Source organism: Oncorhynchus mykiss, chromosome 20, assembly GCF_013265735.2.
Source record: "Oncorhynchus mykiss isolate Arlee chromosome 20, USDA_OmykA_1.1, whole genome shotgun sequence".
In the NCBI taxonomy this organism is placed as follows: Eukaryota; Metazoa; Chordata; class Actinopteri; order Salmoniformes; family Salmonidae; genus Oncorhynchus; species Oncorhynchus mykiss.
In genome coordinates this window covers 19,344,989-19,361,317 of record NC_048584.1, presented here as the reverse complement: position 1 = coordinate 19,361,317, position 16,329 = coordinate 19,344,989, and the positions used below count along the sequence as shown (strand labels likewise).

The 16,329-nt window shown below is 43.8% G+C and overlaps 1 protein-coding gene across 5 annotated transcripts in view; it reads right to left on the bottom strand.

The window, feature by feature from the left end:
* Positions 1 to 10,327: 10,327 nt before the first annotated feature.
* Positions 10,328 to 16,329, bottom strand: part of LOC110499145 (monocarboxylate transporter 6) — a 39,621-nt gene continuing 33,619 nt past the window's right edge. For all 5 annotated transcript variants that reach the window (XM_021576087.2, XM_021576090.2, XM_021576086.2 and 2 more), the window contains 2 exons: positions 12,967 to 13,797; positions 10,328 to 12,244 (listed from right to left, as the gene is read on the bottom strand). In XM_021576087.2, the coding sequence (XP_021431762.1) occupies positions 11,967 to 12,244; positions 12,967 to 13,797 (1,109 nt within the window). In that variant the 3' untranslated portion in view covers positions 10,328 to 11,966. The remainder of the gene's footprint in view (positions 12,245 to 12,966; positions 13,798 to 16,329) is intronic.

The window sequence follows — 16,329 nt, the reverse complement described above, 5'->3', positions numbered from 1 at the left end:
CTCTAACGAAAAAATATATTAACTGCGCCCTGCAGTGACGGTCCTGAAGGGCCAGCTCACAGCTCGTTTTGAGCCTTCCCTGCTAACCAGGGACTGACTCAGGACAGGGAAACCATGTGAGTGAACGCTCTGGACAATCACGTATATCCAAAAAATCAATTAACTTAAAGTAATCAATTAACTTAAGAAAAACATTACTCACTAAGAGTTCCTTAACGCCCATGGTAGAAATTACTTTCACTATTTCAGGTGGACACAGGGAACCAGCCATGATGCCTAAAATGCAGAAACAAACTAACTAACATCTAAGACTAATTATCAATTACCAAATCATCTAATTACCAAATCCTCTACCAATCATCTAATTGCTATCATCAATTCCAAGATTCCAATACCGGTCCTCTAGGACCCCCCGAGAATGCAGAATTTCATCCCAATCAATCACCATCCTAACTAATGTTCAATACATTTGATTTCAAGAATATGATTAGAACAGAAACCAGTTAAACATGATCTCTTACCTCCCTCCACTGACGACAAGTCGAACTTGGCCAAGTCAGGCTGGCCCAGCATGTCGATGTACATTGTAGGATTGCCGTAGACAAAGGTATACCTGGGGGGGTGGAAGAGTGGAAAAACTTGATTGAGGCACAACACACAACCTACACCATGGTTTACTGTCCCAGACACGCCTCAACCGTGTAGCATAGGGAATCATGCCAGCTCTATTGAAGATATTTCTATCTGAAATGTTCAAAGTGTTGTACCCTCCAGAACCTGATGCAGTTTTTTTGTGGGGATTGTGCTTTGACCATCACGCAATGTAACTGATAGTTGAGAATTCATCAAAAGAAGAAAGCAGTGTGGTCAAACCTGGCACTCTTGACAGATCCTGGGATAGCAGTGTCCATCTTTGGACAGCTCTATCTGAGAATGCCACAGTACTTCTGGGTCTTAAACTGGGTCGGGCACATAATGGCATTGCATCCCACCTGGGTCAAAACCAGCAAAGAAGAGAATATTACATTCACCTGCTTGCATTACAACTGCGTAACACTTATTACCACCAATGAACATCAACATCATTATCATCATCATAAAATGTTTCAAAAGCAATCAGCGGCCCATCCTACTTAAGCGCACCACACCCAGTACTGTTCTCATTGAACAAAATATATGACATGAAATGACTGCCAACTCAAATGACCCACCTTCCTCGAAGCAAACTGAAACTCCTGCACCTGATAGGTTGGGTTAACAGACGTCTGTCAGAGAGAACAAAACATAACCACTGAAAACATATTCTTTAATGTACCCAGGAAGAGGGTGCAAAAACGAACACTTTTCCCACATTAAGATTCCTCCTTTACGTGCCATCAGTGTCAGTGCACACCAGTATGATGCCAGCCTTGGCTGTGGCAAACTAGAACAGGACCCACTCATGTGTTGGGTCCCCACATGCCCAGTCTGTCCCCCCTCTTCAGTCCCAGGGCCAGGATGCCTGCAGCAGCCTGGTCCACCTGAGCCATAAGGGAGCACAGTCAATGCATAACTGGACACTAGAAAGTGATTCATAGATTCACAACAGCATTGATGAAAGAGACAGGGGAATGGAAAGAGACAGTTGAGTGAAATAATACTTATAAAGCAGGGATGGGCCGCAGGCCGGCCCCCCTTTTGTAGGCTCGCAGATAAAAAATAAATAAATATACAGTACCAGTCAAACGCTTGGATACCTACTCATTCAAGGGTTTTAATTTAACTATCTTCTACATTGTAGAATAATAGTGAAGACAACAAAACTACAGTTGTGTTGTGAAAAGGCAGGGGTGGTATACAGAAGATTGCCCTATTTGGTAAAATACCAAGTCCATATTATGGCAAGAACAGGTCAAATAAGCAAAGAGAAATGACAGTCCATTGTTAATTTAAGACATGAAGGTCAGTCAATTTGGAAAATTTCAAGAACTTTTAAAGTTTCTTCAAGTGCAGTTGCAAAAAACATCAAGCGCTATGATGAAGCTGGCTCTCATGAGGACTGCTACAGGAAAGGAAAACCCAGAGTTACTGCAGAGGATAAGTTCATTAGAGTTATCAGCCTCAGAAATTGCAGCCCAAATAAATTCTTCACAGAGTTCAAGTACAATGAACACATCTCAACATCAACTGTTCAGAGGACACTACGGGAATCAGGCCTTCATGGTGGAATTTCTGCAATGAAACCACTACTAAAGGTAGTGTTTTCTTTTTCTTATGTATTATTTTTTACATTGTTGGCCCAGAAAATCTTAAGTGTTATTATATACAGCCGGGAAGAACTATTGGATATCTTAGCGAAGTTAACTTGATAGTACTACGACCAGGAATACGACTTTCCAGAAGCGGATCCCTTTGTCCGAACCACCCAGGGTATTTGAACTGATTCCAGAGGCTGACCCAAAACAACGCTGCCGGAGAAGAGGTAGACTGTGCGGTCTTCTGGGGCGCGCTCACCACACACCGCTTCCGAGTATATTACTCTCTAATGTCCAGTTTCTAGATAACAAGGTTGACAAAATTAGGGCAAGGGTTGCTTTCCAGAGAGACGTCAGGGATTGGTTCTCTCGGGATATGCTGTCGGAGTCGATACAGCCACCTGGATTTTTTTGTGCATTATGTCGACAGGACATCTCTCCGGGAAGAAGGGCGGGGGTGTATGTTTCATGATTAACGTGATGTAATTGTAACAACATACAAGAACTCAAGTTCTTTTGTTCACCTGACCAAGAATTCCTTACAATCAAATGCCCCTCAAGCCGATACCATGACGGCCCCCAAGGAACTTCAATGGACTTTATGCAAACTGGAAACCATATATCCCAATGCTGCATTTGATGTAGCTGGGGATTTTAACAAAGCAAATTTGAGAACATGGCTACCTAAATTCTATCAGCATATTGACTGTAGCACTCTCGCTGGAAAAACGCTGGATCACTACTACTCTAACTTCCGCAATGCATACAAGGCCCTCCCCCGCCCTCCTTTGGGCAAATCTGACCACGACTCCATGTTGCTCTTCCCTTCCTACAGGCAGAAACTCAAACAGGATGTACCCGTGCTAAGGACTATTCAAAGCTGGTCTGACCAATCGGAATCAAAACTTCAAGATTGTTTTGATCACGCGGACTGGGACATGTTCCGGGTAGCCTTAGAGAACAATATCGACATATACGCTGATTCGGTGAGAGAGTTTATTAGCAAGTGTATAGGAGATGTACCTACTGTGACTATTAAAACCTACCCTTACCAGAAAACTTGGATAGATGGCGGCATTCGTGTAAAACTGAAAGTGCAAACCACCGCATTTAAGAATGGAAAGGTGACTGGGAATATGGCCGAATACAAACAGCGTAGTTATTCCCTCCGCAAGGCAATCAAAGTGAAATGTCAGTATAGAGACAAAGTTTAGTCGCAATTTAAAGGCTCAGACACGAGACGTATGTGGTAGCGTCTACAGACAATCACGGACTACAAGGGAAAACAAGCCATGTCACGGACACCGACGTCTTGCTTCCAGACAAACTAAACACCTTTAACCGCTTTGAGGATACAGTGCCATAGACGCGGCCCGCTACCATGGACTGTGGGCTCTCCTTCGCCGTGGCCGACGTGAGTAAGACATTTAAACGTGATAACCCTCGTAAGGCGGCATCCCTAGCTGCATCTTCAGAGCATGCGCAGACCAGCTGGCTGGTGTTTACAGACATGTACAATCTTTCCCTATCCCTGTCTGCTGTCCACATATAATTCAAGATGGCCACCATTGTTCCTGTACTAAGCAAGGCAAAGGTAACTGAACTAAACAACTATCCGTAAGCACTCACTTCTGTCATCATGAAGTGCGTCGAGAGACTAGTCAAGGATCATATCACATCCACCTTACCTGACACCCTAGATCCACTTCAATTTGCTTAACGCCCCAATAGGTCCACAGACGATGCAATCGCCATCACACTGCACACTGCCCTACCCCATCCCCATCCTGTACTCCCTGTTCACCCATGACTGCGCGGCCATGCACGCCTCCAACTCAATCATCAATCTTGCAGACGTCACAACAGCAGTAGGCTTGATTACCAACAACAACGAGATGGCCTACGGGGAGGAGGTGAGGGCACTCGGAGTGTGGTGTCAGGAAAACAACCTCCAGAAGGCGAGGTCAGTCTGTACTGTGCATCAAAGCTGGGACCGAGGGACTGAAAAACAGCTTCTATCTCAAGGCCACCAGACTGCTAAACAGCCATCACTAACCTAGAGAGGCTGCTGCCTAAATACATAGGACACTTTAATAAATGGATCACTAGTCACTTTAATAACGCCCCTTTAAGAATGTTTACATATCTTGCATTACTCATCTCATATGTACACTACCATTCACCATTCATTTGTTCACTGCTTGTTTGTGAAAGAAAAGCACATTTTTTGTCCATTAAAATAACATAAAATTGATCAGAAATACAGTATAGACATTGTTAATGTTGTAAATGACTAATTGTTGCTGGAAACGGCAGATTTTTTATGGAATATCTACAGAGGCGTACAGACACCCATTATCAGCAACCAATGCCACGTTGTGTTAGCTAATCCAAGTTTATAATTTTCAAAGGCTAATTGGTCATTAGAAAACCCTTATGCAGTTATGTTAGCACAGCTGAAAACTGTTGTTCTGATTAAAGAAGCAATAAAACTGGCCTTCTTTAGACTAGTTGAGTATCTGGAGCATCAGTATTTGTGGGTTCGATTACAGGCTCAAAATGGATCAAAATGGCCAGAAGCAAAGAACTTTCTTTCAGTCTATTCTTGTTCTGAGAAATTGAGACTATTCCATGCGAGAAATTGCCAAGAAACTGAAGCTCTCGTACAACGCTGTGTACTACTCCCTTCACAGAACAGCACAAACTTGCTCTAACCAGAATAGAAAGAGGAGTGGGAGGCCCCGGTGCACAACTGAGCAAGAGGACAAGTACATTAGTGTCTAGTTTGAGAAACAGTCCTCAACTGGCAGCTTCATTAAATAGTACCAGCAAAACACCAGTCTCAACGTCAACAGTGTAGAGGCGACTCTGGGATGCTGGCCTTCTAGGCAGAGTTGCAAAGAAAAAGCCATATCTCAGACTGGCCAATAAAAAGAAAAGATTAAGATGGGAAAAAGATTAGACACTGGACAGAGGAAGACTGGAAAAAAGTGTTATGGACAGACTAATCTAAGTTCGAGGTGTTCGGATCAGAAAGAAGAACATTCGTGAGACGCCGGAAAAATGAAAAGATGCTGGAGGAGTGCTGTCAAGCATGGTGGAGGCAATATGATGGTCTGAGGGTGCTTTGGTGGTGGGAAAGTGGGAGATTTGTACAGGGTAAAAGGGATCTTGCAACGCCATGCCCTGTGGTCAACGCTTATTTGGAGCCAATTTCCTCCTACAACAGGACAATGACCCAAAGCACAGCTCCAAACTATGCAATAACTATTTAGGGATGAAGCAGTCAGCTGGTATTCTGTCTATAATGAAGTGGCCAGCACAGTCACCGGATCTCAACCCTATTGAGCTTTTGTGGGAGCTGCTTGACCGTATGGTACGTAAAAAGTGCCCATCAAGCTAAACCAACTTGTGGGAGGTGCTTCAGGAAGCATGGGGTGAACATTTTTCAGATTACCTCAACAAATTGACAACTAAAAGGGCAAAGGTCTGCAAGGCTGTAATTGCTGCAAATGGAGGATTCTTTGACGAAAGCAAAGTTTGAAGGACACAATTATTTTTTCAATTATAAATCATTATTTATAACCTTGTCAACATCTTGACTATATTTCCTATTCATATTGCAACTCATTTCGTGTTCGTTTTCAAGGAAAATAAGGGCATTTCTAAGTGACCCCAAACTTTTGAACGGTAGTGTATATATTGTATTTTATACCATCTATTGCATCTTGCCTATACCGGTCTGTCATTGCTCATCCAAATTTTATTTAGTGTGGTTCCCACCGTGAAGCATGGAGGAGGTGTGATGGTGTTGGGGTGATTTGCTGGTGACACTGTCTGTGATTTATTTAGAATTCAAGGCACACTTAACCACCATGGCTACCACACCATTCTGCAGCGATATGCCACCCCATCTGGTTTGCGCTTAGTGGGACTATCATTTGGTTATCAACAGGACAATGACCCAACACACCTCCAGGCTGTTTAAGGGCTATTTGACCACGAAGGAGAGTGATGGAGTGCTGCATCAGATTACCTGGCTTCCAGAATCACCCTACCTCAACCCAATCAAGATGGTTTGGGATGAGTTGGACCGCAGAGTGAAGGAAAAGCAGCCAACAAGTGCTCAGCGTATGTAGGAACACCTTCAGGACTGTTGGAAAAGCCTTCCAGGTGAAGCTAGTTGAGAGAATGCCAAGAGTGTGCAAAGCTGTCAAGGCCAAGGGTGGCTACTTTGAAGAATCTAAAATATATTTGGATTTCTTTAACACTTTTTTGGTAACTAAATAAAGGTAAAATAAAATAAAATAACTACATGTTTCCATGTGTTATTTCATGTTTTGATGTTTTCACTATTCTACAATGTAGAAAATAATAAAATGATAAACTCTTGAATCGTAGGTGTGTCCCAACTTTGACTGGTAATGCAGATTTGGATATTTTATGTTGTATTTTATCCCCTTTAACTCCCCAATTTCAATCTTGCGTTATCATTGCAACTCCCTAAAGGGCTCGGGTGGCAAAGGTCGAGTCATGTGTACTCTGAAACAATGACCCGCCAAACCACACTTCTACACCTGCATTGCTTGCTGTTTGGGGTTTTAGGCTGGGTTTCTGTACAGCACTTTGAGATATCAGCTGATGTACGAAGGGCTATATAAATAAATTTGATTTGATTTGATGATTTTAACAACAATCCGCTTAACCCGTAAGCCAGCTGCACCAATGTGTCAGAGGAAACACTGTTCAACTGACGACAGATATCAGCCTGCAGGCGCCCGGCCCGCCACAAGGAGTCGCTCGAGCGCAATGAGCCAAGTAAAAAGCACCCCCGTACAAATCCTCCCCTATCACGGAAAACGCTGGACCAATTGTGCGTCGCCCTATGGGACACCCGATCACAGCAGGTTGTAATAAAGCCGGGAATGAACCCAGTTGACCTGCGATGCAGTGCCTTAGACTGCTGCGCCACCCACAAATTCACATTTCTATGAATTTGGTCGGGTCGGCCAAAAAGTTGCTTATTGCACCTGTGCATCAATCTAAGTAGCATAATAAAAAAATCCCCATCAAAATCCGTCAGTTTTAGCAGAGAAGAAGAGGTAGAGAAAGACCCATCTCGGCAGGTGCAGTTTTTGTTGTTGTTTGGCCCACCGAGCAAGGAGTATTTGTATGGAGGTCAATGAGAGAGTCGAATTTGGTAAACCCCAAAAAATGTATGGCTTATTTGCTACATGAGGTTTATTTGATTGAATATAAGTTTCGTAATGCTTAAGTTGTTACGAGTGCACTGATATAAGTAGAACACGTGACATCCCGGCTACTTTAAGAAAAAACACTTAATATCGGAGTTGTCTCGAGATGGCTACGCATATTCATGTCATGAGGCTAGTAGCATAACAGCTCTCTCCCTTGAATACCAGCGGTTGACATAAACAACCCGTATCGAATACTCAAAAATAAATTACAATAATGAGATGTATCAACCAATCCAAAGAAATGATAGGTGGGAGCTAGACAGCCCACCTTGCCGCTTCGTGGACGACTCCCATTTTTAGGGCGGAGAGACTTTGGTTTAAGCTAGAGATATATGTTTTGCATGGGCTGAGTCTCAATCCACCACATCCGCCTATGTGGCCTACAAACTAATATGACCACTATGGAAAGACTACTCTCACGATGGTGTTCTCTGTTTTGGTCTACGACCCCCGCGGGACTTGCCCTGGTTAGGGCACACCGGACACCACTGAAGCCCCTCCTGGCCGGCTGGGACAGATCCACAGCTATCTCCGGCGAAGCCGCAGAAAGGTGTGTGGCCACCACCTCCATGGGTTCAGGCTCTGATTCAGAACGGTCAACGAAGGAGGGAGAGAGTCGATGGGGGTGCCGATGCTCCCGAAGTTTATTCAGATGGATGGCCATCGCAATGAGTGAGTCCAAGGTTAGATTTGGCATGCCAAGATGACACTGTCTGGACTTCTTCGCCCAATCCTTTTATGAAAATGGTGCAGACCGCCGGCTCGTTCCATACGCTGGATGCGGCAACTATCTGAAAGGTGAGCGCGTACTCCGCCGTGGTCTGGCCATCCTGCCGTAGTTGGAGTAGGCACTCAACCCCCTCTCTGCCCTCCAGTGGATAGTCGAAGACCCCCCTGAGTCCCTCATAGGAACCCAGCTCCTCCTCTCCCTGATGGCCATAGCCCACTCCAACGCCCATCCGGTCAGCATGGAAATAACCATGGCAACCTTGGACCACTCAGTGGTGGGGGCTGATACAGTGCCTTGCGAAAGTATTCGGCCCCCTTGAACTTTGCGACCTTTTGCCACATTTCAGGCTTCAAACATAAAGATATAAAACTGTATTTTTTGTGAAGAATCAACAACAAGTGGGACACAATCATGAAGTGGAACGACATTTATTGGACATTTCAAACTTTTTTAACAAATCAAAAACTGAAAAATTGGGCGTGCAAAATTATTCAGCCCCTTTACTTTCAGTGCAGCAAACTCTCTCCAGAAGTTCAGTGAGGATCTCTGAATGATCCAATGTTGACCTAAATGACTAATGATGATAAATACAATCCACCTGTGTGTAATCAAGTCTCCGTATAAATGCACCTGCACTGTGATAGTCTCAGAGGTCCGTTAAAAGCGCAGAGAGCATCATGAAGAACAAAGAACACACCAGGCAGGTCCGAGATACTGTTGTGAAGAAGTTTAAAGACGGATTTGGATACAAAAAGATTTCCCAAGCTTTAAACATCCCAAGGAGCACTGTGCAAGCGATAATATTGAAATGGAAGGAGTATCAGACCACTGAAAATCTACCAAGAACTGGCCGTCCCTCTAAACTTTCAGCTCATACAAGGAGAAGACTGATCAGAGATGCAGCCAAGAGGCCCATGATCACTCTGGATGAACTGCAGAGATCTACAGCTGAGGTGGGAGACTCTGTCCATAGGACAACAATCAGTCGTATATTGCACAAATCTGGCCTTTATGGAAGAGTGGCAAGAAGAAAGCAATTTCTTAAAGATATCCATAAAAAGTGTTGTTTAAAGTTTGCCACAAGCCACCTGGGAGACACACCAAACATGTGGAAGAAGGTGCTCTGGTCAGATGAAACCAAAATGTAACTTTTTGGCAACAATGCAAAACGTTATGTTTGGCGTAAAAGCAACACAGCTCATCACCCTGAACACACCATCCCCACTGTCAAACATGGTGGTGGCAGCATCATGGTTTGGGCCTGCTTTTCTTCAGCAGGGACAGGGAAGATGGTTAAAATTTATGGGAAGATGGATGGAGCCAAATACAGGACCATTCTGGAAGAAAACCTGATGGAGTCTGCAAAAGACCTGAGACTGGGACGGAGATTTGTCTTCCAACAAGACAATGATCCAAAACATAAAGCAAAATCTACAATGGAATGGTTCAAAATAAACATATCCAGGTGTTAGAATGGCCAAGTCAAAGTCCAGACCTGAATCCAATCGAGAATCTGTGGAAAGAACTGAAAACTGCTGTTCACAAATGCTCTCCATCCAACCTCACTGAGCTCGAGCTGTTTTGCAAGGAGGAATGGGAAAAAATGTCAGTCTCTCGATGTGCAAAACTGATAGAGACATACCCCAAGCGACTTACAGCTGTAATCGCAGCAAAAGGTGGCGCTACAAAGTATTAACTTAAGGGGGCTGAATAATTTTGCACGCCCAATTTTTCAGTTTTTGATTTGTTAAAAAAGTTTGAAATTTCCAATAAATGTCATTCCACTTCATGATTGTGTCCCACTTGTTGTTGATTCTTCACAAAAAAATACAGTTTTATATGTTTGAAGCCTGAAATGTGGCAAAAGGTCGCAAAGTTCAAGGGGGCCGAATACTTTCGCAAGGCACTGTATTTGATGAGTGAAATATAGGAAGTACTGGAGTAGGAAGCGGAGGACCTCTTCCATAGCCATCCCCAGTTGTGCCAACTGGTCGTGGTGTTGGCGAAATAGGTATCTCTATTCGCTGACCATCTGGGAAATTAACTGCTGCTTCCATTTGGTGAGGTAGTATTCTGTAACGTAGACGCAAGGAGTCAGGAAGCAGGTGCAGTTAGTGAGTTTAATAACAACAACCATGGACCAATACAAAACAAGACCAGTGTTTGACATGGAAACACAAACAATACTACCTGATGACTAGCAACAAAAGAGTTCTATATGAAGGGTAAGTAATCAGGGAGTACTGAAGTCCAGGTGTGACAGATGAGACACAGGTATGCGTAATTGTGGTTGCCAAGTATGCGTGAAGATGGGTTGCCAGGACCGGTGGTTAGTAGACCATCGACATCGAACACCAGAGGGAAGGAGCGGGAGTAGATGTGACAAATAATAGCCAATTTTGCCATTGCCACTTGCCAATCTACATTTCCTGATGAGAAACGATTAATCACCCTTTTAAACACACAATAAAAAACATGTTTTTTATAGGATTACATTTATTATAATTTCCATAATTATTTTATATAAATAATGTATTGAATCACATGAAGAAGAAAAAAATAATTATTTGGCCCCAGTGCAAGAAACAATAGCCCTTTATATAAAAATATATATTCATATTCCTATTGCAAGGGAGCCATAGCTTTAAGCAGGGTTTCCCAAACTCGGTCCTGGGGCCCCCTCTGGGTCCACGTTTTGTTTTTTTCCCCCAGCACTACACAGCTGATTCAAATAATCAACTCATCATCGAGTTTTGATTATTTGAATCAACTGTGTAGTGCTTGGGCAAAAAAACAAACGTGCACCCAGGGGAGGGGCCCAGTAACGAGTTTGGGAAACCCTGGCCTAAAGTATGTTGCCACATATGCGACTGTATGTTCCTTAGAGTAATCTTGTGATGAATTACAGTCCATACTTGAAATACTCATAGGTAGAGTAGTAACATAAATCTCTAACAGCTACAGTACTTGCTTCAGTCTTTGACAATGGAAAGCACCCATGTCCTAGTGACTCATCCTGTACTTTTACACAAGCCATTCTCAGTAGGCTACTGATAGTTGTCTAACTAATTAACATATCAAGACATGAAAATAATCATAAACAAATGTGTTTAGGGCCAAAAAATGTAAGATTCCTTGAGATTAAGAGTTTGACATTGGTATGCTCAATCAATGATATCAGTCATTGATATTGAAATAAACTGGTACAGTACTTATCATTCAGTTGAGGTTTCTTCTGGTGTAGTATGTATAGGAAATTGAATATGTTTATTTTGCTTGATTGTCTGTACAAAGGCCCTGTGTCTTTTGCACAGTCATTGCTTTTTGAAGGGTGGTGAGTGATTCTTAAGGTGGCATGTCTTCTTGTACGTGCAACAGGGTGTGAGGGAAAAGGCACTGGTTTAAGGTTTATGGCATGTGTGAAAAAGTACTGCATTCAATCACCAGTAACAGTATTTTCTAGTCTGCATAAACAGTGTAGACTGTAATAACAATGAATAATCCACGTCTATACTATATGTAATATTCACCCATTGGATGAAATACTCAACCCCTTTGCAATCAATACTCTAACAGTCAAGAGTGTGTATACTATGATTAAATGGAATGTCAGAACAGATTGGGATATAAATTATCATACACTTCTACTTTAATATTAGCAACACAGGATATACAATCGATATACAGAATCGCGGGAAGTACACATCTGTGAGTTTGGTTTGTGTGTTTGGACAGTGACGATGTTCACAGGCGGGTGACGTCCCCCGTCTCGGAGTCTGGGGCCTTGTCTTTGTCCCCCTCTGTGGGCACACTGCGGTACTGGCACTGGGGGATCAAATTGTTACCACTGGCAGGCTTTGGTGGGGGGACCTGGGGTGGCACCTGCTGCCCCTTTAGCGCCCTCCTGTCCCTTCTGTCCAGCCAGTAGAAAGACACCATGAGGAATACAGCCGATGAGGCAACAGTGGCACTGCAGACAAAGAAGACGTAGAAATACTCCCCTGTTCTGTCCACCAGGATTCCTGCAACGGCAACAACATAAACATCTTCAACAACAACAATAACAGGAGCCAATCTCAGCATTAGCAGGGCCCTAGCAGTGCATGAAAGACAGATCATGATGACATAACGAGATAACTACACCAATAACATACAGTATTGCCATGGCACAGGCAAACTCAGCCAACCACATAAGCAGTACAAATAAAACTTAGCTCAAATGTCAGGTATGCAGCCTAAAATAGCTCTGAAATAAGAGAGCCCCCCTGTCTATTTCAGTCGTCCCCCCCCCCCCCCCCCTCCCCAGGAAACACAGAGCCCAGACCTACACTGTGGGCTGAACATTACATTCTAATTCAAGTCAGATGTGTACTTCCCGCGATTACTTATTCAGAGACCCCCCCGCAACATGCACACACAGGCACGAGCACACAGGCATGTACGGATGTGTACACACACACACACACACACAATCTGTTTCCCTTGGAAACACATGATTGGTTGGATGACCATGGAATCCAAGCAACAGGATATGCTGCTTGCCTTCGACCACAGCGTTGTGTGTGTTGTTATTTGTAGATAAGGGTTTTGTTGGCATGTCTAGCACTCCAAGTTACACTACAGCACTTATTTGATTCATTAAATATAAAATGTAATTATTAATTGAATAGTAAATCTTCTCGGGGAGGCAGACACACAGTACACACACACACACACACACACCATGCCTCAGTGAGTTCGGTACCTGCGAGCGGGGGACCGATCAGCAGCGTGACACTCTCCATGATGGCGAGCAGGCCCAGGGCAGCGGGGAATCGACTCATGTCCAACGTATCCATGAGGACGGTGAACATCAGCGAGCCCACCACGCTCATGGACAGGCCGTAGGTCACCACGTACGCCAGCAGCACGGGGAAGCTGGCATCGATGCAGCAGATACTATTACTCAGCCCATTCACCAGCAGAGCAGCAGAGAACACATAGGTGTGGCACCCCTTGAACCAGGGCAGGCTGAAGAGCAGGCCGATAGGAGGCCGCACCACGATGTTAACGATACCCAGGATGGAGAGGAGGAGGGCGGCCTGGCTCTGCTCCATGTCGTGGGCCGTGGCGTAGGGAACCAAGTAGATCAGCGGCACCACGAAGCCTAGCATCATCCAGGTGATGCCCACAGCATACATACGGTAGCGCAGGTTGTTACATAAGAGATCAAAGGCCATGTGACGACGCAGGGCAGTCATCAGACCGGCCCACAAGGCCCTCATTCTCCCCTTTAGCTTCTCCTCCTTCAGCTGAAGAGGCCTGTGGTTTATCAGGGGCTGGCCACGGTGTCTGGGGCCCCCCAGGGGCCTCATCACAGCTCCGCATACGCAGCAGTTAAGCAAGACAGCCCCCAGCACCAGGAAACTCCCACGCCAGCCCAGCTCAGTGTGGAGGTAGTTGCCCAGGAGGGGCAGAGTGCACAGGCCCAGAGCCGTGCCCGTGGACGACATGGCGTTGGCGAAAGCCCGTCGCCGTACAAAATAGTGCCCGAGGATAGTCACTGCAGGCTGGAAGCTGAAGCAGAATCCAAGTCCTATCAAACAAGAAGACAATGAGTAAGGCACATGGCTGAATGCATGGGAGGTTGCCCCCATCCACTGATACAGGGTCAGATTTTTTCACCTGCCCTAATAATCATGGGAAGAATTGGAATGTAGGGTTATCTGATTCTAGATCTGTGGTTAGGGGTTAACTGCTGTTGTGTGGAGGAGGATGGGGAGGACTATCCTCCTCAGTGAATTTCAAAAAAATGTAAATAGTGCAATATTGAAAAACGTTATCCTTTTTAGATAATCCTGCACTAAATATTTGCACGTCACCAAATAATTAATTAAAACACACTGTTTTGCAATGAAGGTCTACAGTAACCTCAACAGCACTCTGTAGGGCAGCACCATGGTGTAGCCGGAGGACAGTTAGTTTCCGTCCTCCACTGTGTACATTGACTTCAATATAAAACATAGGAGGCTCATGGTTCCCACCCCCTTCCATAGACTTACACAGTAATTATGACAACTTCCGGAGGACGTCCAAAACCTATCAGAGATATTGCAGCATGAACTGACATTTTGTCCAGCCAATCAAATGATTTGAGAATTAATCTAGTACTGAAAGCATAATAATAAGCTAATTTATTGCCACCGGGGCCTGCCGGTGTAACTACTAAACTGCTTGCTCACTGTACTGCATGATTGTAGCGGGTTACTAACACGTTAGTTGTAGTAGCTATGTTGACTATGACATTACTAACATAATGTTAGCTAATATGGTGACAACGATGTAGGCTGTGTGTAGCAGTTAGCGGTTATGATATGAAGGTTTGGCTTGGAAAGGTTTTTTTTGCCTGGTCACAGACAGCTGACGTGTTGTGCACTGAAGTCCACAAGCGAAGGGAAAAGGTGAGAGGAGGAGAGCACATAGATGCGAGAAGGAATTATACAACAAGCAACATTTTTATTCTATTTGGATGTGGCTGAACTGTGTTTGCGTGTGATCAGGGGGTTATTCATTCCGCTATTCTGTTTAAAAAAATGTTTTTTTAACAGAAGCAAATGGAACAAAACGGGGATAAACATACCTGAATTTGACTAATGATTACACCCTCGATCAGCTAGAGGAAGGCAAGAGTGTGCAAAGCGATATTGAATGTGTCACTGTCTGTGACCTTGATCACTCTCCTTTTTCTCTCGACCTGTGCACCTTGTAAACGTTCATTCATAGGCTAGGTTGTAGAAACCTCATGATGGGTATAGGGCAAATTCTAGTATCATGTAGTAGCCTAAACCTTTCGATGTTACATTGAGCTGGGTGAATGGAATATACAGTGCATTCGGAAAGTATTCAGACCCCTTGATGTTTTTCACATTTTGTTTCGTTACAGCCTTATTCTAAAATGTATTAAATAGTTCCCCCCCCCCCCCATCAATCTACACACAATACCAAAACAAAAACAAGTATTTAGACATTTTTGTATAAATGTATAAAGGAAATAAATACATTAAAAAAAAATTATATATATATATATATATATATATATATATATATATATATATATATATATATATATATATATATATATATATATATATATATATATATATATATATATATATATATATATACCCAGTATATCACAAACGTGAGTACACGTCTCACATTTTTGTAAATATTTGAGTATATCTTTTCATGTGACAACACTGAAGAAATGACACTTTGCTACAATGTAAAAGTAGTGAGTGTACAGCTTGTATAACAGTGTAAATTTGTCCCCTCAAAATAACTCAACACACAGCCATTAATGTCTAAACCGCTGGCAACAAAAGTGAGTATACCCCTAAGGGAAAATGTCCAAATTGGGCCCAATTAGCCATTTCCTCTCCCCGGTGTCATGTGACTCATTAGTGTTACAAGGTCTCAGGTGTGAATGGGGAGCAGGTGTGTTAAATTTGGTGTCATCGCTTTCACACTCCCTCATACTGACTGGTCACTGGAAGTTCAACATGGCACCTCATGGCAAAGAACTCTCTGAGGATCTGAAAAAAATAATTGTTGCTCTACATAAAGATGGCCTGGGCTATAAGAAGATTGCCAAGACCCTGAAACTGAGCTGCAGCACGGTGGCCAAGACCATACAGCGGTTTAACTGGACAGGTTCCACTCAGAACAGGCCTCGCCATGGTCGACCAAAGAAGTTGAGTGCACGTGCTCAGCGTCATATCCAGAGGTTGTCTTTGGGAAATAGACGTATGAGTGCTGCCAGCATTGCTGCAGAGGTTGAAGGGGTGGGGGGTCAGCCTGTCAGTGCTCAGACCATACGCCGTACATTGCACCAAATTGGTCTGCATGGCTGTCGTTCCAGAAGGAAGCCTCTTCTAAAGATGATGCACAAGAAAGCCCGCAAACAGTTTGCTGAAGACAAGCAGACTAAGGACATGGAATACTGGAACCATGTCCTGTGGTCTGATGAGACCAAGATAAACTTATTTGGTTCAAATGGTGTCAAGTGTGTGTGGCGGCAACCAGGTGAGGAGTACAAAGACAAGTGTGTCTTGCCTACAGTCAATCA